Source organism: Lissotriton helveticus, chromosome 4_1, assembly GCF_964261635.1.
Source record: "Lissotriton helveticus chromosome 4_1, aLisHel1.1, whole genome shotgun sequence".
In the NCBI taxonomy this organism is placed as follows: Eukaryota; Metazoa; Chordata; class Amphibia; order Caudata; family Salamandridae; genus Lissotriton; species Lissotriton helveticus.
Window position 1 is genome coordinate 1925947611 of NC_136063.1, and position 25381 is coordinate 1925972991.

Consider the following 25381-nt stretch of genomic DNA (forward strand, 5'->3'; position numbering starts at 1 on the left):
GGATAATCAGGGTGAGAAGGATGATGTTCTAACATTCCACCCCAAAACAAAAGGTGATGGATAACTAACCCACAACCTAGTAGCCCGAATATGTGATGTTACAACGCAATCAAAATGATCGTGGTGTGTACCTTTGCAGTTTTTACAACGCAAGTTGTTACGACTTGCGCTGGAGGGCGCTGGACTTAGGAGTAGTAAGATTTAATATTACAACACCAGTCTACGTACAGTAGGGAAGGAGTTGGAATAGTAAATCTTACTATTCCTTAGGTTATAGCGCCCTCCAGTGCAAGTCGATGTAACTCTTGCGTTGTAATGGCAGTGTTCTAAATGCATCGCGGTGTAAACACTGCAATGTAAAGGATGTTTCCCGATAGCCCTCATAAGCTAAGTGAAAAAACTTGGAAAGCCCACCCTTATTGACATAATGTAATAAGATAGACTGTAACCGAGTTGTGCTGATTTTAGATGGTTTATTGATGGATAATCAGCTTAAATCATATAATCATTAAAGCCCCACCAGGAGCAGCTCTCTTGCTGCTCAGCCCTCTCTTCCAACTGTCATCCATCCACCAGGCAACCCACATATTCTATATTACCTCACACACTCCAACATTCCACCATCATTCACATAGGCAGAGCAGCAAGACAGGTTAGTGAGAAAGGTACATGGCATCCAAGCCAGGATACCACACCACCTTCCCTCTTAAAAGGAACAAACAAATGAATAGTGTAAATGAGAATGGTCACTCTAAAATTGAAACTTACATTGTAAAATTGAAACTATCAATAAATACATAAAATAATCCAATACTACCACCTCTTCCCCCTTTACACATAAAATAGAAAAAGATTGATCGCACATATTTTCGCACTAAATTTTTTGAAACAGGATGAAAGGAATTGAATTCAACGTCACCAACACAACATACTGGTTGGCCAGACAAGCATAGTGAAAGTAATGGAGACTTCAACAAATTAAAGAATGTGAAAATGAAAAGCACAAAAAGTACTTAACTCAATTACAATTCCTACTCAGTAACATGTGCACAACGTACTGTAACAGGAATGTGTAGGTGACTACACTACAGAGTCACATGCAATGTACTATAATTTAAGATAAAACATAATACACAAAAATGTGTAGGTGACAAATCCATGACAGCAATTTCAGTAAAGTAGAAAAGTCACAAGCTGGAATGCAATTTCAAGTATTACAATTAAAAGACATCATACACTAAAATGTGTAAGAGGTGAATCCACAGGCAAAACATCTTAAGAAAAGGTGGAAGTCACGTGCATAGTACAATCCTCAAAATATAATTTGTATGAAATAAATTGGTGACAGGTTCACAGCACTAAATTAAGAAATTGTGAATGTCACAAGCACATATGCTAACGTATAGCATTTAACTTTCAATTAGACTAAAAACTTATATGAAACTGGCGTAAATAACCATAACACGTAATTAAGTAACCTACAGTAGTAATGTAGGTGGTGTATCCATGACTAAGAGAAACACGGAACACAGGCTAACAAATGAACATTTTAAAATAGCAAAACAATTACCTTTCGCCTGCTACTCTCCTACCCCTTATAATTGGTTAACCTCTTGACCAATTTGGCATAACAACATTTAGTTTCTTATAGAATGCTGTACTATACATAGTAAAATCTAAATACAGTCCCCCATAAAAAAATAAATTAAAAAACAAAGTAGACATCGTTGTCGGGATGAAGGACCAAGATCATAAACAGGAGGCAGGCTTAATTCCTTGTAAAATAATGCAGGTCTTTAAATGAGGAGAAATTACTCATAAAATGATGAGATTAACTTACTCCATACTGCAGATGAATTTACATTGAACTGCTGCCCACCGCATACCAGATGAAGAAGAAAAATCGAAGAAATCAGCCTCAATCAAGTAGCTTGAAAATCATAAGGTGCAAATTGCTGAATTTGACGTGCCTGACTGAATTGAGTAATCAATAAGCATGCGCAACACTGAAATGAGAAGCGCTGTATTGAGATAACTATAAATTAGCGTGCTCGTCACTGAATTAGGACGCGCTGGATTTAATTATTTAGTTTAGCGTGCGCATCGCTGAGATGAGACGCGCTTTATATAATTAATTAAAGATTAGCGTGCGCATCGCTGAAATGAGGCGCCCTGTGCTTAATAAACAGGAGCGCGTAAACATAGACAGAAATCCAACGTCTTCAATTTAAGATGGCGGCACGTTAGACACATAACGCCGGGTGGCTCAAGGAGCACAGAAGGACTTCAACATTGCTCCCCATAGACAAGACGTCATAGCCTCTGGAGAAGCAACGTAATGATGATCCGATGGACAATGACATGAAGATGAGTCAAAAATTAGCTAGCATTCGCGCCAAGAATTTTCAATTCTATTAAGGACACGGAGGCGAGGATTATGCTTCTCATTCTTTACTTTAACATCACAGCAGCCAATGAAAATGCGTATTTTCATCAAATAACTATAAAACAACTGCATTTCCCATCATGACTTGTACATAGGCACGCCCCCATAGTCCATAAGAACCCCTTGGGTGCGGCCATCTTCCTCTTTCTTTGTAGCGAACAAGTCCAAATAACTTGAATAACATCATAACTCCTCCAACATGGAAGAAAAGAACGTCCTTTTCAGGTTGAATATCCTGGCAATCTTCTGCGTTCAGTCAGATTTCTTGTCTGATCCTGAAACAAAGGAGATAAAATCGTAACCACCGAAAACAACTGGGTGGGCAAGCTGTTATACATAACCAAGCCGGGTGGGATAATCCTCGCCTCCGTGTCCTTAAAAGAATTGAAAATTCTTGGCGCGAATGCTAGCTAATTTTCGATTCTATTACAGGACCGGAGGCTTCAGATTATGCTAGTTTAACGCTCATTGAAAACAACAGAGGTAATATCCCCCAACGGCTTATAATAGTACGTTTTAAAAGTGGACTCTGAGGACCAATCTGCGCTACGCATAATGTCCTGAATGCTGGAACCCAACATAAATGATTTCGACGCCATAGCGCCTCTTACAGAATGAGCACCGAATATGGTTATGTCAATGCCAGCTTCTTTCATAATATAACGAAGCCATCTGGCGATGGTGGCGGCTGCTACAGCTTTAAAAGGTTTTTGCAATGCAATCAACAATTGTGAACAGCCTTGCGGCCTAATGGCCTTTGTGCATTCCTCATATGCCTTCGAACATTGTACCACATATAAATTCTCATTATCATGAAATGCATTATAACTAATATGACGTGACATTGTTTTGGTGCGTCCTGTAATGGTAAAGGAAACTCCTTCCGGAGTAAATACTCTACCTGTAACGTTGAGAGCTCGTACGTCTGCATGCTGAAAGGCAAAGTAGCATGGCCAATTTGGCCGATAATTGTTTCCTAGTTAGTAGCGTGTTGACAGGCCATCTGTTAAACAATGCGAGACCTAATGAAACATCCCACAAACCTGTATACTTGGGTTTCGGTGGATTGGCCACCCAAATACCCTTAAGCAACTTGCACACCACCGGGTGCATCCCGTCTATTTGGGCATGGCCCGCTGAAATGGCGGACCGGAAATTGTTCACTGATCTCTAAGCTAATCCTTCCGCTGCTTTATCCGATAAAAAGTTTAACACGTGGGGTAATTATGCCCCCACGGGATCCAGGTGTCGTTCCACGCACCAATCCACCCAGTTTTTCCAGGCCGAGGAATACCGTTTTCTTGTGGATGGTGCCCAAGCCTGCCTGATAAATTCGGACGTTTTGCTCGAAACACCTGGCAAGTGCCACTGTTCCCTGAAAGCCTCCAAGCCATCAGCTGAAGCCTGCCTTCCACTATCAGTGGGTGTCGCTCCTGATGAGGGCCCAGCAATAGCAATTCCGACTCCGGAAGGAGTCTGGGGAGATCGCAACTCCACTGCAATAACTTGGGGAACCACGACTGGGACGTCCACCAAGGTGTCACCATGACCATCTCCGCCCGTTGTCTGATCACCTGCGACATTACTCTGGGAATCAGCATGAAGGGGGGAAAGGCGTATTGGATTGCCTCTGACCAATCCTGAAGAAAGGCATTGGTCGCTTTCGCTAGTGGATCCGGCCTCCAACTGAAGAACTGCGGAAGTTGGTATGTTAGTCTGGAGGCAAAAAGGTCCGTCTGGAACGGACCCCAAATCCTGTGTAACCACTGAAAGACCTCTGACAGCAACTTCCAGTCGCTGTAGTCCCTGAGATACCTCGAGTTCCAATCCGCCACCTGATTGGACTGGCCCGGAAGATATACCGCCATCACCGATATTTGATTTGTCAGACAATAATGCCAAAAAATCCTTGGCTATCTGTACAAGAAGCGACGACCTCGTGCCGCCCAACTTGTTGATGTACCTCACCGCTGACACATTGTCCATGCGAAGGAGGATACAACAAGAGGTCTGCCTCGGGGATAACGTCCGCACGGCGAACGACCCTGCGAGTAGTTCTAGGCAATTTATATGCAAGGAAAGTTCCTGTGGAGACCATCTGCCGCCCGTGGAGATGTCTCCGCAGCGCGCCCCCCAGCCCCACTGGCTGGCGTCGGACTCGATTATGACTTCTGGTTGTGAGCCGAATATCGCTCTGCCGTTCCAGGCGTCTACGTGGCCTAGCCACCATTGCAATTCGGTTCGTACCTCCTCTGAAAGAGGGATGACGTCCGAATAGGACAGTCCCCTCTGAAGGTGCCTGATCTTTAGCCTTTGCAGGGCCCTGTAGTGAAGAGGGCCCGGGAATATCGCTTGTACCGATGAGGCCAATATCCCTACCACTCTGGCGATTGCTCTGAGGGTTACTGTCTGATTGCTCAGCAACTTCCGGATCTCCTTCTTGAGATCCTTCAGTTTCGCCTTTGGAAGGCAGAGCTGGGCTGACATCGAGTCTATCGTGAAACCCAGGAAATCTATTACTTGAGTGGGAACTATCACTGATTTCTTTGGATTGATGACAAACCCTAAGTTCTGAAGCAGCGTTGTCGTAAGGTCGAGGGGGTGCCGAAGAACCTGCTGACTCTGTGCCATTATCAGGATATCGTCCAGGTAAATTATGAGACGTATCCCCCTCCCCCGTAGATGAGCCACCACCGGTTTCATAATCTTGGTGAAACACCAAGGAGCTGAGGAGAGCCCGAAAGGTAGAGCCGATTATTCGTACCATTGGCCGTTCCACCTGAACTGTAGGTACCTGCGATGCGGAGGGAAGATGGGAACGGATAGGTAAGCGTCTTTGAGGTCCAACCTGACCATCCAGTCAACTTCTCATTTTGAAGCTAGGCAATGTCCTTAGAGCTGTAGTGTGTAGCAGGCACAGTCATTCAGAGTGCAGTCCTCTTGGTGCAGGCTAGGGTTCCAGCAGGGCAGTCCTTCTTCTACTTGTAGTTTCAGGCAGCAGATCCAATTTGCTATGCAACTCCCACATATTTATACGATGATCTGGCAAGTGGGGGGCAGCCCTGTCCAATGGGGTGCAGGGTGCCTCTCAAGGGCATGACAGCTTCCTCCAAAGTGTGACATATTCTTGTCTCATAAAGCACTGCACTTTAAATTTCAAAGAGAATCTTTCTTCGTGGAGTGAAGACCTGGCTAAGCCAACTGACTGGTTTGGCTCATTTCCCATAACACTCCCTTCCAGGCCTTAGGCAAATTAGATTCCTGGGGGTCCCATCTGGCTGGGTGGTACAGGACAAAGGGGTAGGCCTAGGTTGAATTTTTACTGTCCTGCTCTCTTTGAAGATCTGTTTGATTACCCAGCTCCCTACCTAACCTGTTCTCTGCAGGTGCAGATATCCCCCTACCAGAAAACCTCTGTCTCTATGCAGGCCACTTATCACATCATCAAAGCAGTTTGGCTCAGCCTGCCAAGTCTGACCAACTAGGAGATGATGCTTGAAGGCTGGAGTTTGGCTCACAGAAAAGAAACTTTCATAACTTCCTTTCTGTACTAGTTTTGACAAATTCAACAGTGACAGACTGTTGGTTTTATCATTCCCAATCTTTTAAGTCCCTGAAATATTATTATAGCTCACTCCTATCAATTGTTATACGTCATTAAAGTATTCCCATGTTAGCCTATGTAGCTAAAAGGCTACAATGGGGGAAAAAACGAAATTGGTAGGGCATGTAAAACATGTCATAAAATGTCACTGCTTATTTTTACATGGCACCCTACCCTGGGGGCACCTAGGGTTGACCTTAGGGATGAGTTATGTGTGAAAATAAGGTAGTTTAATACTTTGGAATTACCTTTAGATCCAAAGTCAAATTTGTATGTAATTTCAATTTAAAAGTAGCTTGCAAAGCAGGGCTGACTTCAGCAGGCAACACAGCAGTGCACACTTAAGTGCCTCAAAGCTACTGGGCCTCTAAATCTATATGCCCTGCCATGTACTAGGTTGCCAGTTGTATTTGTAATTACACCTAATCAGGGCCGGACTAACTACTAGGCATTTTGGTGTGCTGCCGGCTGATTTCGTTGATGGGGCCCTGCGTGTGCTGAAAAACATTAGTTTTGCTTTGTTTATTTCGAAGCACACGCAGGTCCCCATCAACGAAATGAGCCGCCACCGCAGTGAAATTAGCCCCCATCTTGGCAGCACACCAAAACGCCCGGTAATTCAAGCCCTGCACCTAATTGTCATATACCTTTTCAATCAGAGAGCTGGCCTTGGGCCTGGTTAGCAGAGAACAGGATGCAGTTTGAGCCAGTTACCACCAGTATCAGTCAAACAATGGGGGTGATCAGGTCACAAAGGATGACTTTCTCAAATTCACACACCCCTTAACTTCCAATATACTGTGCCAGCAGTATTCAAGGTTAACTGTTTAGAGTTTTAGCAAGTCACTTTTGGGAATCAGACAACATTTCTTTTCCCAAGGGAGCTTGGCATAAAATGTTTGAAGGACAAATTCAACATAGATCCATGTGTTGTCTTTCTCTCTGTTATGTGGGCAAGTCATTGCTTAATCCCTTTGTTATGCCAGCTACAATGTCAGCATACAAAACGATCACATTTTTATTTAGCATTGATTTAGCCTAGTACTGCCCTGAACATTGCTATATGTATTCCTCAATACAACACTTGCCACAGCAATGCTCATAAATACGATCACTCGAGGGAGCATTAGTTATTCTGCAATTTTCCCGCCTGATTCTGTTCCAATCTTGAAGCCTTTATTATTGAAGGCAAATTATCACACGGTTATTTGATAAGAAGTATTTCTCAGATATATTGTGAGATCTTTTTACTGCTCTTTCAAAATCCCCTTATAGAGCTAACGGGGATTTCAAAAAGCAGCTAAAGATTTATAGAAAGAGTACATAACAACAGACAGTAATCATCAACAGGGGACATTATTGATGAACTGTTGCTATTGTATAGAACTGCTACACCCTTTAGGAGAGTTACTGTGATTTATTCTGGTGCACTTGAGGAAATTTCGTGTTCACATCACCGTTCTGGGGCATGTTGAACTTTAATGATAGTTGCATCATCTACAATGCCAGAATAAAACCCTGCAGATTACCAATGAATGTATTCATCTCTGCAAGTATTTATAAACTTATTCCGGGGGAAAGAGTCCGATAAAGGTGATCAAGTTAATTAGTCGAGGTAGATAAAATGACAGAAACACTTTAAAAAAAACATTTATATGTAGAGCATTCTTTGTTGATTTTTGGAGAGTTTTAGTTCACATGACAACTCTTTCTCATAAAGTGTCGAAAGAGCCTAAATCATTTAAATGGTCATCATTAGGCGGGGCATAACTTCAGCGGGGGGATGTAGGGTGCAACACCCCCCAATGTTTTATTTCAGTCGGGTAACATGCACAGCTGACTGGCTGGTCGTGTCAGCTTATCGTTTCCTATTTCCCTGGCGACAACGTAAGGTGTTGTGGCAGGGCCCCGTCTTAAGCCTTTTCATAGCACTAAAAACATATAATGTCGAGGGGCATGGCCAACTGCTGAGGGAAATGGCCGCACAGTAGCCGAGTAGGGTGACCAACCGTCCGTAAATTTCGCGGACAGTCCATAATTTCATCCGTCTGTCCGTTGTCCGTGAAGGATTCTTTAACGGACGCCATTTGGCCGTAATTTTAACCGGGCACAGGTCCTATCACCCTAAAGCCGGCACAGCTTCCACCCACCTCCCTTCTTGACTCCGATGCAGAACCAAAGTTGAGATACCGAGCAGCATTGGAGAGGCACAGCGAGATGGCAACTATCACACCCCCAGCTGTAATAATCCAAGGAAAAATGTCTCTTTTGAAGATTTATTTACCAGCACAGCATATGATCCTTGTACAGCAGTATATAAGTTACAACTGACAGGCAGTACAGAATGCTGAATGAGCAAAGCTCTGTTCAGAATATGGAATGTATACAGAAACATAACATGTCATATGCATTTAAAGAGGCAGGCATAAAAGGTTAAATAATAATAAAATTATAACAGAATATAACACCAGCCCTTGATGAGCTGTTAAAAGGCTCTTGAAGGTGACTGAGAGGGGGGGAAGGCAGCTTCAGGGGCATCTATTCAGATGCAAACAGCTCTGAATGCGCCATGTCTCTGCAATTTAGAGGGGGCCTCACACATTCCCTTTCTGCCCAGGGCCCCAAACATCCTAGAACCGGCCCTGATTACACCAAGGCAGCATGTGGTTCTCTTCACAGTGCTTAATTACTGTCACTAAATTGTACATAAACCTCGGTTCTTCAAACATGCAGTCTATAATGTAATCAGGGCTTAATTTGTGCTGGTGCTTGCCGGTGCTTAGCACCGGCACTTATTTATCAGGGCCGGGTCTAGCTGTCAGGGAGAACGCACATCAATGACTGCACAACGTGCGTAGAGTTAGACAACGTACTTGATTGTGAAACTCCTTCTGCTGAAGAGCTGAGTTGAGCGATAATAAATCTATGCCTCCCGTCACTGTTGCCGGTGGGGGCTGGATTTCCTTTAGTCCTGAGCAACCACCGCAGCGCTGCGTACATAACCGTTTAAAATTTCATTTGCCGCCAGCCAGCCGTAGCGTCATGAGGCACACAAGCACTACGCACCAGCAGTCCGGAACCATTAACTGAAGAAGCAGCAAGTGTGTCATGCAGTGTGTAGCAGCATTCCTCTTAAAAAACAGCCCTGCCAAGTGTCACATTATTTACCGCAAGTAAAAATACCAACGCTTAATGTGCAGAGGATCACAATGGGCAGACTTGGGCAGACTTTGTATGTCGAATTGGCTTCCTCCGCTAGTGTGGGGCCGATAGCGCCTGTCAGGTGATTCACTGTTCGCCGTGCAGCAGGGTCCGGACTCGGCTAAGGCTTCAGCACAATGATGTGGTTTTTTTTTTTCCTGCCAAGACCTGGGCCCCCAGGAACAGTTGTCACAAGTCGGGTGTTTGAACTGACCTCTCTGATCTCGACAGACTTCAGGGCAGCCGGACGCGCTCTGCAGCACAGAGTTGAAGGGCCTGGGCCTGGCTTCGCTTTCTGTGGAGCTTGATGCAGGCTTTCCTCAAAGAACAGGGGCCAACTGTTTCCCGTAGTGTTTATGCTGTTTCGACTGTTCTCAGTGTCAGGTAGGAACGTTTAAAAAAAAAAAAAAATGCAATACTGTTTGTTACAGCTCTTGTGGTGCAGGGGCCTGTGCCTTGCAATATAGGCCAGGTTTCCCTCTCCTGAATGTGTTTTTTTCAGTTGGCTTTTACTTTACGTCAATGCAGTGCTGAGGCCCGTGTTTTCTGTATATTTATAAGCAGTTAAAGCCACTGCTGGGACCCGAGGCTGAGCTCTATTATTTCCCCTCAGACTTTTATTATCCTAATGTTGCTAAAAGGTTTAGTTTGGGTAGAAATCTATTATTTTAAGTAAAACCAACCTTAGTGGCATTCTCCTCACACCCTACATTTCACACCTGTTCCACTACACTTGCTTACAGTACCACAGACAAATCACATTGGTGTCTCCAGTTTAAAAATTGCCAGACCATTTTTGGCTACATACACTTTACTACAATATAAATTAACTCCTGACTCCTTCTGAAACCATTTAAATGTCACACACAATGAATCTGAAAACTTGGCAGCTATGATTGGTGTTATTTCTGATATTTGTCTGTTTTCCTCTTCTTCATTGCTTGATTTTGCTCGGTAGAAAGTGTCACTCATAGTTGTTGAATGTCACTAATTAGACTGAAATTATGGAAATGCCACACATAAGCAATCTGAAACCTTGGCAGCTATGAAAAAGGCAGTAAACCTAGTAAGTAACCAACTCTGCTTTTACAGTGGAATCTGCTTAATTTGAAATGTTTTCTGACCGCAGCTTCTTCGGGGCCAAGTGAAAGATGGCATCTGTTTATTTTGAAATGTTCATGTCTTTTAAAGTCAATGAAAGGTTTGATCAGTTTATTCTGGAAGCTTTGGTGTGCGGCTGTCGCTGGGTGAAGCAAGTTCGTTTTGCACAGTGTGAAGGGACAATTCGTTGCAACGACAAAGGATTTAATTGGTGTAATGCTGGAACGAGGTATTGCATTTATGTGCAAAATTATGATCTCGGGCACTCAGGCTACGAGCCCGATAAAGAAAGATAGAAACAGAGCGATGGGAAGTGTAGGGTGAGGATGGGTCCTTGCACTTCCCTGGTGCAAGCTCCTTGTGGTTACCTCTGGTGCCAGCCTATCACACTGCGCACCTGTGATACCTTGTCACACTGCTTATCAATGCTATACAAGGGAGTATCCAGAAAATAAAAATATCTCCCTCTTTGACCATCCATGTAAGGCACCAGTGAGCGAAACAGGACACATCCCTAAAGGTTTAAAGGGGAGTTGGTGCTCAAGAAACCTTTTTTAATAGCTAATGATAAAATAGGGTTTTAAAGTGATTCCACAAACAAAAAATGGCTTCTGAATGTGCGCCAAAGGAATAATACAAAACTTATTTCCAGTTCGCTGAGGCTGACATAAATGGGGTTTCCTTCCCTTAGACACCCTTTCTCCACTTTTCCTTTCAATAATGTTTTTTTCCTTTTCTCACCTCCATACTTTTTGTTTCCGTTTTGAAAATCCCATTTTTTTTACAGCAAAACTCCTTCATAAATCAGCCTTATGTGGGTAAATGTAAAGTCTTGAGTACTAATAAAAACCAATGCTGATGGTGTAACCCCCGATGTAATGCCAGGAAACATTCCCAGGCCTCAATTCAAATATTCAATTGATTCAAACACTATGTATTGAAGTTAAAGTGGAATGTATATTTTATGGCACTCGAACTTTGATACAGAGTAAATAACACATGTATTGTGTTGGGCTGCAAATAATGACCATGGAGGGAGCCAGTAAGTGCATATTCTGTTACATTTGTCATCATTGACCTCAATTTAACAAGCTCCTTTATGCCTTTCAAAAACATAAATGTCACATACACTATGATTAGCATTCAGCACATCTTAAGTTAGCTACCTTTTAGGTTTGTCTTGATCACACGTGCACAATTGATACCAGATTTTTCCATATGATATACATGAACAGACTAGGACACAAGTCTGTAGAATTGCTAGCATTTCTTAGAAAGAAAGATATGCGATTATTCCATACAGTTGTTACAGATATGTCAGCACAGAGAAGCTTGAGGACACACAGAATGTTGTTACAACTAACTTTCTCAATCAACTAGGATGACACGGAAGCCTTACTGGACAATCTATACCGCAATAAATCACTGCTCTCTGTCAGGTTGGCCCCATCCAAAACTAGAAATACTAAATTTGGCATTAAACCCACAAAAATGGTCCAATGGGGTGACAGTGGAACTGAAACAAACCAGTCTCGACCTCTAATGCAAGTTGCACAAGACTATTTTAACTGAAGATAGCCCCTCTCTAAGAGATACCTGTAAGGCCTCCAAAGTGCCATAAAGAGAGCCAAAAAGTCTTAATTTACAAAATTAATCTAACAGGTCTGACTGAATAAGAGAAACCTTCAGCATCTTTTAAGAACTGTCTAATCCAGATGCCCAGAAGTACAACCCCTGCGCATCAAAACCATATTGTGACAAACTCCTGGATTTTTTTTTTTGTTCAAAATTCGCACCATCCCTGACTCCAACTTCACATGCCCTGTACCATCTGCCTGACACTCTCTCTCCTTTCTTCACATCGTGAGTCCTTTCTCTGCCTCTGTCTACATGGCTATTGCTTCACTGCCAGCACTCAACCCTCCCTAGTAGCTCTGCCATGGCATTTTGATGCCATTAAATTTATGAGCGTAGGCATAAACAATAGGAAGACGTGAGCCAAAAGGTAGTAATTATAGGTGTCCCCTTTCGGTGCATTAGTCATTTCAGCCAATTTATTCTCAAATTGTGTTTTAAATGCACTTTTTGAATTCAATTTCTTCAAAATTTTCTCGAGTAGGGGAACCTCCTATCAAGAACCTTTATTTGAGGAAGACTCCCTTGCTGAAATTCAGACCGGGTATTACATCTGGCTTTCAGCAGTGCCAATTGAGAATGTGGGTGGAGACGAATAAGTGGGTGGAGCCAGTGGAAGAAGTAGGTGGAGCCAGGTAAAGTGGTGTGGTCTCCTAAAAAAATTATAGCACCTGCACTTAATATTTTACAAATTAAGCACTGAATGTAATAAAATAAAGAAATGGCACAATCGCACCCACACTGATTAACAAAGTAAGGAGGACATTCAGTTAAATCAGTTCTCTCGGAGTATCTCTTTTAAGTACTGTATATCACAGTGGGGGATGGCAAAACTAACATTTAAGAAAGAGAGCCTGTCTTCTGGTTGTCTTGTCCAGGAGGTAGTGAGGAGCCTTGCCCCACCGTGGAAGAGACCAAGATGATACTAGAATATTGCATGCCCACCCCTGTGCCCACCCTGGTGGATCCTGTTGCCCCTCCTGTGATGGCTCCTGCCTCCCCCCTCCCCAGTGATGGCTCCTGTCCGCCCATGTGGTGGCTCCTGCCCCCCCTTTCCCACCCCCGCCCCCACCCTGCCTGTGATGGTTTCTGTTCCCCCCTGTGGTGGATCCTGTCTCTGCGTGTGGCTTATGTCCCAGTCCTGGAATGGCTCCTGTAGCGAGGGTGAAGTTCTTGATGGGCCTTTTCTCAAAAAGGCTCAGCTCAAAATTAATATGAAAAGGTAGGCGAGTAAGTAAAGGGATGGCTGGATGGCTGGGTGAATTAGTGAAAGGATGAATGGATGAATGAAAGATTGAATAGATGGATAATGAGAGAGGATGGATGGATTGATGATTGAGTGGAAGGATGGAAGAGAGAAAAGGTAAATAGCTGGATGTATGGGTGGAAGGGTAGCTGGATGGGTAAAAGGGTGGATGGATGAGTGAAAAGGTGGATGATGAGTGAGTGGGTGGATGGATGAGTGAAATGATGGATGGAATGATGAATTGATAAGTGCAAGGGTAAATGGATGGACGGATGAGTGAAAGGGTGGATGTAAGGATGGATGAGAGTGAAAGGGAGGCTAGATGGACAAAAGGATGAATAGATGAGTGAAGGAGTGAAAGGATAAACGGATGAGAAAAGGATGGATGAGTGATAGGGTCAATGGATGAATTCATGAGTGGATGAGTAGATGGATGGGTGGGTGGAAGGAAGGATTGCTACGTGAAAGCGTCGATGGAGAGAGAAATGTAGGATAGATGGATGACTGAAATGGTAGGATGAGTGACTGGGTGGATAGATGAGTAAGTGAAAGGATGGCTGGATGGGTGAAAGGGTAAATGGCTGGATGGATGGATGAGTGAATGGATGGATGGGTAGAAGAGTGGATGGAGTAGTGTACAGATGGATAGGGTGAAAGGGTGGATGGATGGATAATGGATGGATGAGTGAAAGGATGAATGAAGGGATGGATGAGTGAAATGATAGATGGAAGGATATATGATAGATAGGTTTGCAAATGGTTGAATATGTTTGGATATGGCTTGGCTTACTTATATACTATTGCGCGACCTCTGATGTGTCTGTAAAACGTATCCAATTGTCCTGAAGTTTTGTCCTGAATTTTGACCTCCTGTCCTGAATTTTGACCCTTTGTCCTGAATTGTTATACTCACCGTCCTGAATTTGCACCAATGCCAGATGGTCACCCTATAGCCGAGCTCCGTCGCACCACTCCTGTATTATCCGTACAAATCCAGTTTGCCCCGGCCACCATTGCCTGATCCTGCGCCTGGCTGTAGACAGACCCTGGCCCCACGTCTGGGCAAAGTTTCGCAGTCATCTGGGGCGCTTATGGGGGAGGCGAGTCCTTCCTGGGCATGCACGGAAGCAGAGGTCGCGCGTGGTGTGTAGGCCACAAGTAGTACCATATGGGGCCAGACCGGAATCCCTCACCCGGCTGTGCAGGCTTAACCTCCGCTGCTGCCTATGCACATAGCGGCCTGTGTCTTCACTCTCCATGACCGTCAATCTCCCAGAGGCTGCGAGTCTCAGATACACCTGATTGAAGCGTCCAGCGGCGTCCTGCGGCCTGGCCTCCGGCGCACTCGTCCCTTTTGCAAAGAGGCGCCTCCAAAGTGAGCAGTGAAGCTCGTCCATCCGCAGTGGGTCTTGACCTGCCTCTGTGTACCTGGGCCCCATACAATCTGCGACGCTCCACGATTGTGCAATTTGAATACAGTGCCATAGTAACGACCTCCGCGGACCTGGCCTTGCTTTCTATTGGACGCTAGGAAGCCCGGTGGGGGGAGTAGAACTATTAAGCTCCTCTTGCACCCGATCCCCACACTAAGGGTCGGGACTGCCCAAATTTTAATGCCCTACGTTGGGGTCTTTCCCACATGCTTGCGTTGCCCTCTCAAGTCTTCGCAGCACCACCTATACCCGGATTCACGTAGTTTGGGGGGGAGAGCCTGGCCAGCGGAAACCGACAGGCCGGTGTGGGTTGACACCCACAGCAGGCGGCAGCGAGTAGCCAGCGATGCTGGCCTTCCCCCCCCTTTTCTTTTCTGTTACTGATTGGGGCCCAATACCGACAAGATGGTGTCCGATCGCAGCGGCCGCAACGCGGTTCACGCCAAACTTGATAAATTTGCGTGGCAGAAGAGCCGCAAGGGGGAACAGTCTAACCCAAAGACCCCTGGGGAGCAACTAGAGCCTACACTGCAGGAAATGTTATCTACAATAACGACAGTGCGCACCTCCCTTGAAGCCATTTTCGCCACTGTAGCCACAGAGGTATCCCTGATTAGAGCAGACATGAAGAAATTTTCGGAACCGTTGGGTCTTTTGAGGAAATCACTAAGGGCCGGATGTAGGTCGGTCGGTAACGGCCGAAAATCGGTATTTTCGGCCGTTACCGACCGGTATTTACAAAATGGTATGTAGGGCCAAATATTTTACAGATTCGGTAAATTTACCGATCGGTAAATTTACCGAATCTGTAAAATACAGATTCGGTATTTTTACCTATTTGTTAATTTCGATATGTAGGTGGGACTCTTCTGAGTCCCACAACCCTTACCGAATCTGTATTTTACCATCAAATATATTTGATGGTAAAATACCGATTCCGGTGTGCATGCACATGTGTGCATGCACACCTATGCCATATGACAGGCAGACCTGCCCTTAGGGCAGGTATGCCTGCCACATGGCACCGGAATCTTTTTTGGGGGTGCTAGAGGGTGTCAAAGTGACACCCCCTGCACCCTTGTCAAAATCGGTAATTACCGATTCGGTAAATACCGACCGGTAATGCCCCATTCATTCCTATGGGCTTCAAAGCCCATAGGAATGAATGGGGCATTACCGGTCGGTATTTACCGAATCGGTAAATACAGATATTTACCGAATCGGTAAAAGGAACATCTGGATGTTCCTACATATCCACCCCTTAGATTTACCGATTTTTAATTACCGAATCGGTGCAATTCGGTAATTAAAAATCTGTAAATCTATTTTACCTACATCGGGACCTAAGGAACTAAAAACTAATTCAGACCATCAAGCGCCAAGTGTCTGAGCTCCAGGCTGCGCAGGAGGCACTAACACTGCATCTTGATGACTATGCAGACCGCATGAGATACAACAGCGTCCGAATCCTGGGTGTGCCGGAGCGGGCAGAGGGGCAGGCGGCCGACCTCTTCGTGGAAGAATTGATTCTCCAGCAGCTTCAGCCACAGGGCCTATCTAAATGCTTCTCAATCGAGCTTGCACACCGTGTATCCGGAGGCAGAATGCGCATATAACTGTAGGTATGTCTTTGAGTGCAGGAATTTTACCTTGTGGTGACAGATTCGAAGTTGGGTAAGTCTACTCTACTCAGACTATCATCCTTCTATGGTCAATAAAATTAATAGCATTGAGTTGGGTAACTGTAAACATATGTTGCTTTATGCCAAGATACCAAAGTGGTAAACATGTTCGTTCATAGACACAGATGTTATGTGTGTATGTGAGTAGTGGCGGATCCTCCGCTACGGCGGAGGAGCATCGGCCCACTGCTCTCAGAGTAGCGAAAGAAGGGAAAATAAAATGATAATAACTGAACGTTATCATCATTTTGTTTTTGTTTGCTGCTGGGCTGGGCTGGGTTAGGGCGAGGTTGGGCCGGTGGCTCCGGGAGTAGGCGTGGGCTATGCACACTAAGGGTGCATGCCTGTTTGGTTGGCTGTTTTGGCCAGCCAAGCAGTCATGCGCACTTTACATTTTCCCCACCAGGCTTTAATGGACAGCCTCGTAGGGAGTATGCATGGGTTCCCTATCCCAATCTGAGGGTGATCCACGGAGCTCCACAGAGCTCAGACCAATCACAGCGCTGCCTTGCAGTATTGGGATTGGCTCAGGGGGTGCCTGTGTGCCCGGCTGCTTCCTGTAGCTTCTTCTGGACTGGAGTCAGGAAGAGCAGAAAAGCAGAAGAGAGATGTGACCGGCGCATAGGTAAGTACATTTGTTTTAATATATTCAAACCCTCCCCTGCCACGCAATCCCCATTCCCTACTAGCTGTCGCTGCAGGTGAGTGTGTGTGTACACGAGTGCTGTGTCTGTATGTATGTGCATAAGTACCTGTGTTGGTGTGTGTCTCAATGGTTGAAGCAGTACTCAGCATTTCAAATCGTGTGCTTTGGCAAAAGCATTAGTTTGATTGTTACAAAGAGCTAAATAAATGGCTTCTCCAGGGCTGGTTTTGGGTGCATTGGTAGAATACCTGTGTGTATGTCATATTTAGGGGGTGCGAAATTAACATAATTTGTTTTTGCACAATTACGTGATATTTGATATTTTGGAGAAATTATGCAAAAGGTAAACCCACCATTTTGTGCACCATTTTAGCACGAAATACGTCCCTTTGTCAATTTTTGACACAAGAACATATTTAAAAAGTTTAAAAAAAACTGAAACACTGTCATATTCTTGGCTTAATGTATGGTCCAACATAGGTTTCTCCAATGAGTAGCTCTACTGGTAGCTCTCCAGCTACCTGTATGTAGCTCTCCTGTATACAGCATACTAATTAGAAACGTTTACCTTGTTGAATTAATATATGTATATCAACATTAAAAATCCTGTATTTGAGACATAAATGTCCCTATTTTCAGAACCTATAAGCTGATGTATGGAGAAAAATGGTTTCATTTCCCAAAAATATTTAAAGCGGATGTCTGAGTGATAAATCATGCAGCGTTGGAGAGAAGTATTACTAGTATTACCTTAGTGACAGAGCCATTGCAACTATGGCTGTCATGTATTAACCTTTTAGAGCCATTCCTAATTATTAATACATTTTTCACTTTCAGCAGTAACCTTATCCGATGTATCAAGCTGATAATTGCTGGCAATCTTGTATGGGGTGGCCATTTATCAATCAATCAATCAATCAATCAAAAACATTTATAGAGCGCGCTACTCACCTGCGAGGGTCTCAAGGCGCTGGGGGGAGGGGGGGGGGGCGCTACTGCTCGAAAAGCCAGGTCTTGAGGTGCTTCCTGAAGGAGAGATGGTCCTGGGTAAGTCGAAGGTGGGCGGGGAGGGTGTTCCATGGCTTGGCCGCCAGGTAGGTGAAGGATCTTCCTCCAGTGGTGGTTCTGTGGATCCGTGGGACGGTGGGGAGGGCGAGGCTGGCGGAGCAGAGCTGGCGGGTCTGCGTGTAGAATGTGAGGCGGTTGTTGAGGTATTCGGGGCCCAAGTCGTGGCGAGCCTTGTGTGCGTGCGTGAGGAGTCTGAACGTGATCCTTTTGCTGACGGGGAGCCAGTGCAGGTCCCTCAGGTGGGCGGAGATGTGGCTGTGTCTGGGGATGTCCAGGATGAGTCGTACTGATGCGTTCTGGATGCGATGGAGTCTTTTCTGTAGTTTGGCAGTGATCCCAGCGTAGAGGGCGTTCCCGTAGTCCAGACGGCTGGTGACGAGGGCCTGGGTGACCGTCTTCCTGGTTTCAGTGGGGATCCAGCGGAAGATCTTATGGAGCATGCGGAAGGTGTTGAAGCAGGAGGAAGTAACGGCGTTGACTTGCCTGGTCATCGTGAGGGAGGAGTCAAGGATGAAGCCCAGGTTGCGTGCGTGGTCCATGGGCTGTGGGGGGGTGCCCAGTGCAGGGGGCCACCAGGAGTCGTCCCAGGCGGAGATGGATGGGCCGAGGATGAGGACTTCCGTCTTGTCTGAGTTCAGTTTCAGACGGCTGAGCCTCATCCAGTCCGGGACGTCTTTCATTCCGTCCTGGAAGCTGGCTTTGGCGGTGGCGGGGTCGTTGGTGAGGGATAGGATCAGCTGGGTATCGTCGGCGTAGGAGATGATGTTGAGGTTGTGACTGCGTGCGATGACTGCGAGGGGGCTCATGTAGACATTGAAGAGGGTGGGGCTGAGCGAGGAGCCCTGAGGAACGCCGCAGATGATCTTGGTGGCTTCTGCGTGGAAGGGCGGGAGACGGGACTCTTTGGGTTCTGTCGGAGAGGAAGGAAGTGATCCATTCCAGGGCCTTTCCTTGGATCCCGGCGTGGTGGAGGCGGGTTGTCAGGGTGCGGTGGCAGACCATGTCGAATGAAGGCGAAAGGTCGAGGAGGATGAGGGCGGTGGTTTCTCCGTTGTCGAGCAGGGTCCTGATGTCATCGGTGGCTGCGATGAGGGCGGTTCATCTCGAGGAAGGCTGTCAGCTGATTGTTGACGGTTTTCTCGATGACTTTTGCGGGGAAGGGGAGGAGCGAGATGGGGTGGAAGTTCTTGAGGTCTGTGGGGTCTGCGGTGGGTTTCTTCAGGAGGGAGCTGATCTCTGCATGCTTCCAGCTCTCCGGGAAGGTGGCGGATGCAAAGGAGTTGTTGATGATGTCCCGGAGTTGGGGTGCGATGATGGAGTCGGCTTTGTTGAAGATGTGGTGAGGTCAGGGATCGGCTGGGGAGCCCGAGTGGATGGTGTTCATTGTGTGGGTGGTGTCTTCCATGCTGACCGGCGTCCAGGCGCTTAGGGTGGTGGTGGGCAGCGTAGGTTCAGTGGTAGAGTTTGTGATCTGTGCGCCGAAGCTGTCGTGTATGTCGGCGATCTTGCGATGGAAAAAAGTGGTGAGAGAGTTGCAGAGATCTTGTGATGGCGTGATGTCATTGTTGCTGGCGTCGGGGTTGGAGAGCTCTTTCACGATGTTGAAGAGGTCCTTGCTGTTGTGGGTGTTGTTGTCCAGTCGTTCTCTGAAGGACGATCTTTTGGCGGTGCGGATCAGCTGGTGGTGTGTGCGGATGGTGTTCTTGAGGGCTGTCATGTTTTCCGTTGACTGGTTGTTGTTGTCCAGTCGTTCTCTGAAGGACGATCTTTTGGCAGTGCGGATCAGCTGGTGGTGTGTGCGGATGGTGTTCTTGAGGGCTGTCATGTTTTCCGTTGACTGGTTGTGGTGCCAGGCTTTCTCGAGGGCACGGCAGGATTTCTTGGAGTCTTTGAAATCGTTGGTGAACCATGCTACTTTCTTGCTGTCAGGGTTGCTTGGAGGGTTCTTCAGAGGAGCAAGGGCATCGGCGCAGTCTGTGATCCACTGTGTGAGGTTGCGGGCTGCTTCGTTGGGGTCCGTAGTGTGGGTGGGAGGGTTTTGGCTCAAGGAGGTGGTGAGTTGGTCGGTGGTGATCTTGCTCCAGTATCTTCGGGGGGGTCTGTTGCGGACGGTGGTGGGTCGTTGTCTTCCTGAAGTTGAAGTGTACGCAGCTGTGGTCGGTCCAGTGAACCTCGGTGGTGTGGCTGAAGGAGACGTGGTTGCTGGCGGAGAAAACGGGGTTGAGCGTGTGGCCGGCGTAGTGGGTGGGGTTGTTGACCAGTTGCTTGAGTCCGAGGTTGGCGAGGTTGTCTAGTAGGGAGGTGGTGTTGCTGTCCTTGTCGTTCTCCTGGTGGAAGTTGAGGTCTCCTAGGAGGATGTAGTTGGAGGAGGCGAGGGCGAGCGGGCTGATGAAGTCTGCGATGGCTTTGCTGAAGTGTGAGCGTGGTCCCAGGGGGCTGTAGATGAGGGTGCCTCTGAGGGTGGTCTTGGGGTTGGTGTGTATCTGGAAGTGAAGGTGCTCTGCGGTGGTGAGGGTGTCGTTGGTGTTGGTCGTGATGCAGATGGTGTTTCTGTGAGCAACGGCTATGCCTTCTCCGGTTTGGTTGACGCGGTCCCTCCGGATGATTTTGAAGCCGTCCGGGATGGCTATGGCGATGTCGGGGGCTGAGGTGACGTTCATCTAGGTTTCCGCGAGGAAGGCGACGTTCGGCGTTGTTTTGTCCAGGAGGTCCCAGAGTTCGGCGGCGTGTTTGTGGACGGAGCGGGTGTTGAGCAGGATGCACTTGAGATTGTTGCTGTTGGCGGCTGTTCTGGCTGGCGCGGTGCAGGACCGAGTGCAGGTGAAATTGCAGGCGTGGCAGGTGAAGGCTCCGTTGGTGTGTTTCGGGGTGGCTTGGTAGCAGGCTGGCTGTCGGCCGGTGTTGAGTGCGTGGATGGTGGCGACGTTGTATTTCTGTCCGGAGGGCTGGCTCCGGCGAGGTCCAGGGGTCTGGCGCTGGGCGTGGTCCAGGCGTGGACGGGCGGCGACGGGCTTGCCTTTGGCGTGCCTTCGGCGCGTACGCGTGGACCCCGCCATATATGGTGAAGTGGGAGGGAGGAGCAGCTGGGAGGCGGGGCGGCGAATGGGGAGCGGGATCAGGAGGGAAGAAGAAGGGGGCAAGGCCGCAGGGGAGCAGCGGAGGGGAGCGGGGGGGACATATGCGGGAAAAACAGCCTGGGAGAGTGGCGAGGGAGGCAGCCTAGAGAGCAGAGGCACAGGGAGAAGTAGCAGGCAGAAAAAACAAGAGCAGAGGCCCAGAGAGAGAGGCGCACTGAGCAGGGGGAGGCACAGGGTCCTACGGCAGCAGGAGTGGCTCGGAAATCGCGGCAGCAGCAGTGGAGAAATCAGGGCACACAGGGGCCGTGTGGTGAGTGGGGTGACCAGGTCAAGGGTACTTTGTAATCTTGTCTGGTGTGTTCACTATTACAACACTAATAATATCAGTAGCTCAGGAGGATTTTCTTTGAATATACGTAGCTCCTATTACAGAAAAGTGTATGTACCATCCCTTGCAGTTCTACAACACCTTGTCCGACTTTCTGCACCTGTGCAGCGGGCGAACTTTGGACCGGTCCCACTGAAGAGGCACATACTGACACCCGATTATGTTTCTGACGTTTGGAATCGGTACTCATCGAATAACATAAACCAATGAAAGTTAAATTGACGAACACACCCTGTGTCATTAGATTTATTTTGTGAGCAAATAAGCGGTTTTTGCTATAATTGCTCAACGGATTCAAAAGTCAAGAAAGATCTGTACGGAAACGGCTCAACTACTATGAGCTTTGAAAAAAAACAACACGTTTATTTCGTTTTTAAGACCACACATATTTGCAGTGGTTGAACTAATGTTTTTCTAAATTTAGCATGTTGACAAGGGTCGAAATACTTGCAGACTAAAAGCCGTTTGACAAAGTGATAAGTTCCAAATCAGATAACAGAATGGGCATAACTATGTATGAGATCATTGGAAAATACACGGAAAAATGAATTTCTGCATACTGAGAAACTGTGGTATTTTCTACGGATCAGTGCCTTCTAAGAGTGACATTTTACATTACAAATGATATCGACGTGGAGTACGTGTATGTTTCATCTGTCCTTGGTTTTCCTGTTTTGCTAATTTACTTAAAGTGAATTTTCTTTTTGTTTCCGCAGCTAACGATGCAATTGAGAGCACATCTGGTCCCACTGCCACTACAGTTCTTCGCACCACAGCTGGACACGTATCTCCTTCTGCACGTAGGACTACAGCGGAAGTGTATACATCTCGACCAGTTGGTACTACTGTGACTGTGACTGCTGAAAAGCCTGGCACTTTCACATCCAGTTTTCTGACGTCTACCAGTGGACCCACGCCTTCATTAACCACACAGCTAGTTGTAGACACTTACACAACTTCCAAATTAACCTCAAAAGCCCAAAACATCCAGACACCAACGCCTGCTTCAACAACGCAGCCAAATGGTGAGACTGAACCATCATCACAGCCAATCGTGCCATTTTCATCAGAAACTGCACCGAAAGAATCTCAATTTACATCAAATGACCCAAACAATATCCTGACAACACCATCAACACATGTTAAGGAAACTTCTCCTCCTAGCCAGGCGAGCACCACACCAAACCCTGTTGTGTCTGCAACAACACTAGAAGGTAAATCTGACAGTGCAAGTACGTTGTGTGACTGAGGATACGTATTACTGTGTCCAGCCCATCTTAGTAACTGACAGTACTTACTGGGTAAACAAGAGAGACACTGGAAGCTAAAATTGCACAAACTAAATTATGACTGCTATATAACACGCCTCAACTAGACTACAGTAGGCCTGTGAAGTGTACTCTGCTCCCTCTGCGCAATTTGCAGGATTTTCTGCGGAGCACACAAAGTTGCCAAAACTCCATTATGCATATATTTGTAACAGAGAAGTGTTTTTTCCTCGCTTGAGCTCGCCAATGTCAAATGAGGAATATCCACCTCCTGGCCGGCAGTCAGTTTTCTCAACACGGGTGGTTGTGTATGGTCGCAACGTTGAAAAACGTTTAGTTACTGTTGAGAAAGCTGCTGCTTAGGTAGAAAATGTACTCGAGTGGCAAAAAAAGAAGCAGCACCATCTTGTGCTGCGCATGGTGCAGTTCGGGCTGGTTTTACAGCGCGGAACAAACACCCGGCGTTATTAATCGACGTGAACAGCATGACCAAACGCACTCTGCTGCTTGCAGAATTCCACTTAGCGTGGCAGATTTCTTGGGTCACTTAGCTGAGTTCCGCACAGTGGACTCTCAGAACCCTGCCCAGACCTAGACAACATCCTATGTATGAAATTCACCAATTTTAATACTTCATCAAGGCAGCAAATACTGAGATGGAAGACCAGTTGTAAAGACACTGGTCTTAGGTTGCAGTTACACTTGTTTCAGTCATATTTCTGTGGAATAATTTTCTAATGATTTTTAAAAGATAAATGTGATGCAAAGTAATCGTTGTTTCTTCTTCAGGTTTGTCTCTGTGTTTGAAGGTGGTGTAGTTATGAGGGACATAGGGGAAATAAATGAAATACAATAAAAGAAGTTGGTAAACAGGTGTGAGACTGGAGACAGCTAAGGTAGTATGTCAGATGCATGGAGGTCTGTATACAGTCAAACAAATTAGCTGTAAGATGGTGTATTGATGTGCAGTGGCCTAGTAGCTAGGATCATTAGTAACCCTAGGGTGTTCTTGTTAGAGAGGGAGGTACACGGAGCATTAGAATGAAGTTTGGTTAACGCTTTCGTTTCCAGCCAGGGAATGTTGACTGTATGTTGTGAAGTAGATCGGAGTTTAATCCTGGATAAAGGGGGCATCTCCATGGTCTCATGTGAAAGGTGCATGCTTGTCCAGGCACATTATATTTCAAGCGGTCCAAGCACATTATTATTCAAGAAATTTCTGAAAAGTAATGTTGGAAATGCTTTCAACACTTCCCTGAGAACACAAATTGTGGCAGGTTTGCTTCGAAGGATCCGACCCTTTATTTTTATTGATCTTTTAACTGGCTTAATGCATGCGTGTTGCTGTACCAGAGAATCCCGTATTCATTATAGGGCTGGGCCAACATCTGAAAATACACCTTAGATTTGTGTTAATGAAATATAATTGTTACAGATAAACTCATTCCACACTAACATCTCATCTGCCTCTGCATTTGTTGCTTTGCTGTTTTATTTATTTTTATTAAGAAAATAATTTTACTTATTCCTCAGCAAACGGATCAGTTGAGAGCACAGCTGGGTCTGCTGTCACAACAGTGTTTCAACCACATGACACCTCTGCTGTATATAGAACAAGTTCCACAAATGGGACTACCTCAGAAGCATATGCATCCCAACATGTTGGCAGCACAGCGAATGCTGGAAGGACTACAACGCATGTCTCAACAAATACCCTTGCAGCATCATCATCAACGCATTTTGAGAATCCTCATCATACTCAGGCAACCTCAACAATAAAGCCTACTGTGTCTACAGCAACACATGAAGGTACTTTAAACTGTGAAAGTGTATATAGTTTGTGTGGGTGATTCATGGTATTTAATATTGTAAGGGTTGTTTAGTCATCCTGGAACTTTTCTTGCGACACACTCTGATGTGTCTTTTAAGCAGCATGAAAGTTTGAAGGGTAGAAAATCATTAGTGCACAGTCAATTTAGAAACACCGCTCCTTGATACAAAATAACCAAAGAACAATTAAGGAAGGTTAGCCAAAAAATAACTGAACATAAATGCCTCAATACAAGGGCATAAAAATACAAAGGAAACAGCATGAAGCCAAATCTGCGCACCCAATTCAGACAACATGAGCAAAACTTTTAACTCGAGAAGGAGGATACAGACAATCAAGAAGCAGGAGTCCAAATTTCTCTGCATCGAGGGTTGATGAATGAAGAGCACTTAAATCTATCCCTGGTCTATTGCTAAGATGACATTTTGAATCAAGAGGAAAGGTGTCAGTGTGGAGTCTTCCTAAGAAGTCTCTCCACTGTTGATCAGGTCAAGCAGCAAAAAGCCACTATCAGAAGAGGATGAGCTTGGTCTGAGATACTCCCTCTTCAAAGGCAAAGAAGATGTGGCGGCCCTATCCCTAATTCCAACAACCAGTTATCCACAGGTGGAATTTCCATAGTGCACCTCTAACACATACTCCACAATGGGCCTCCAAAGTCCTCTCAGCAATCCCAGTCTGTGGGACTTACTGGAGGTAACATGAGGGCATGTTGGCAAAAAAAGGACCCTTTGGAGCCATGTGGGACTTCATAC

The 25381-nt window shown here is 46.1% G+C and overlaps 1 protein-coding gene and 1 long non-coding RNA gene across 6 annotated transcripts in view; one reads left to right on the forward strand and one right to left on the reverse strand.

Annotated features, from left to right (window-relative positions):
* Positions 1-25381, forward strand: part of ADGRG4 (adhesion G protein-coupled receptor G4) — a 1842483-nt gene that overhangs the window by 514371 nt on the left and 1302731 nt on the right. For all 4 annotated transcript variants that reach the window (XM_078688599.1, XM_078688601.1, XM_078688598.1 and 1 more), the window contains exons 4-5: positions 22244-22741; positions 24329-24604. In XM_078688599.1, coding sequence (XP_078544725.1) covers positions 22244-22741; positions 24329-24604 — 774 coding nt within the window. The remainder of the gene's footprint in view (positions 1-22243; positions 22742-24328; positions 24605-25381) is intronic.
* Positions 1-25381, reverse strand: part of LOC144829445 (uncharacterized) — a 280058-nt gene that overhangs the window by 52796 nt on the left and 201881 nt on the right. The gene's annotated exons all lie outside the window — the stretch shown is intronic.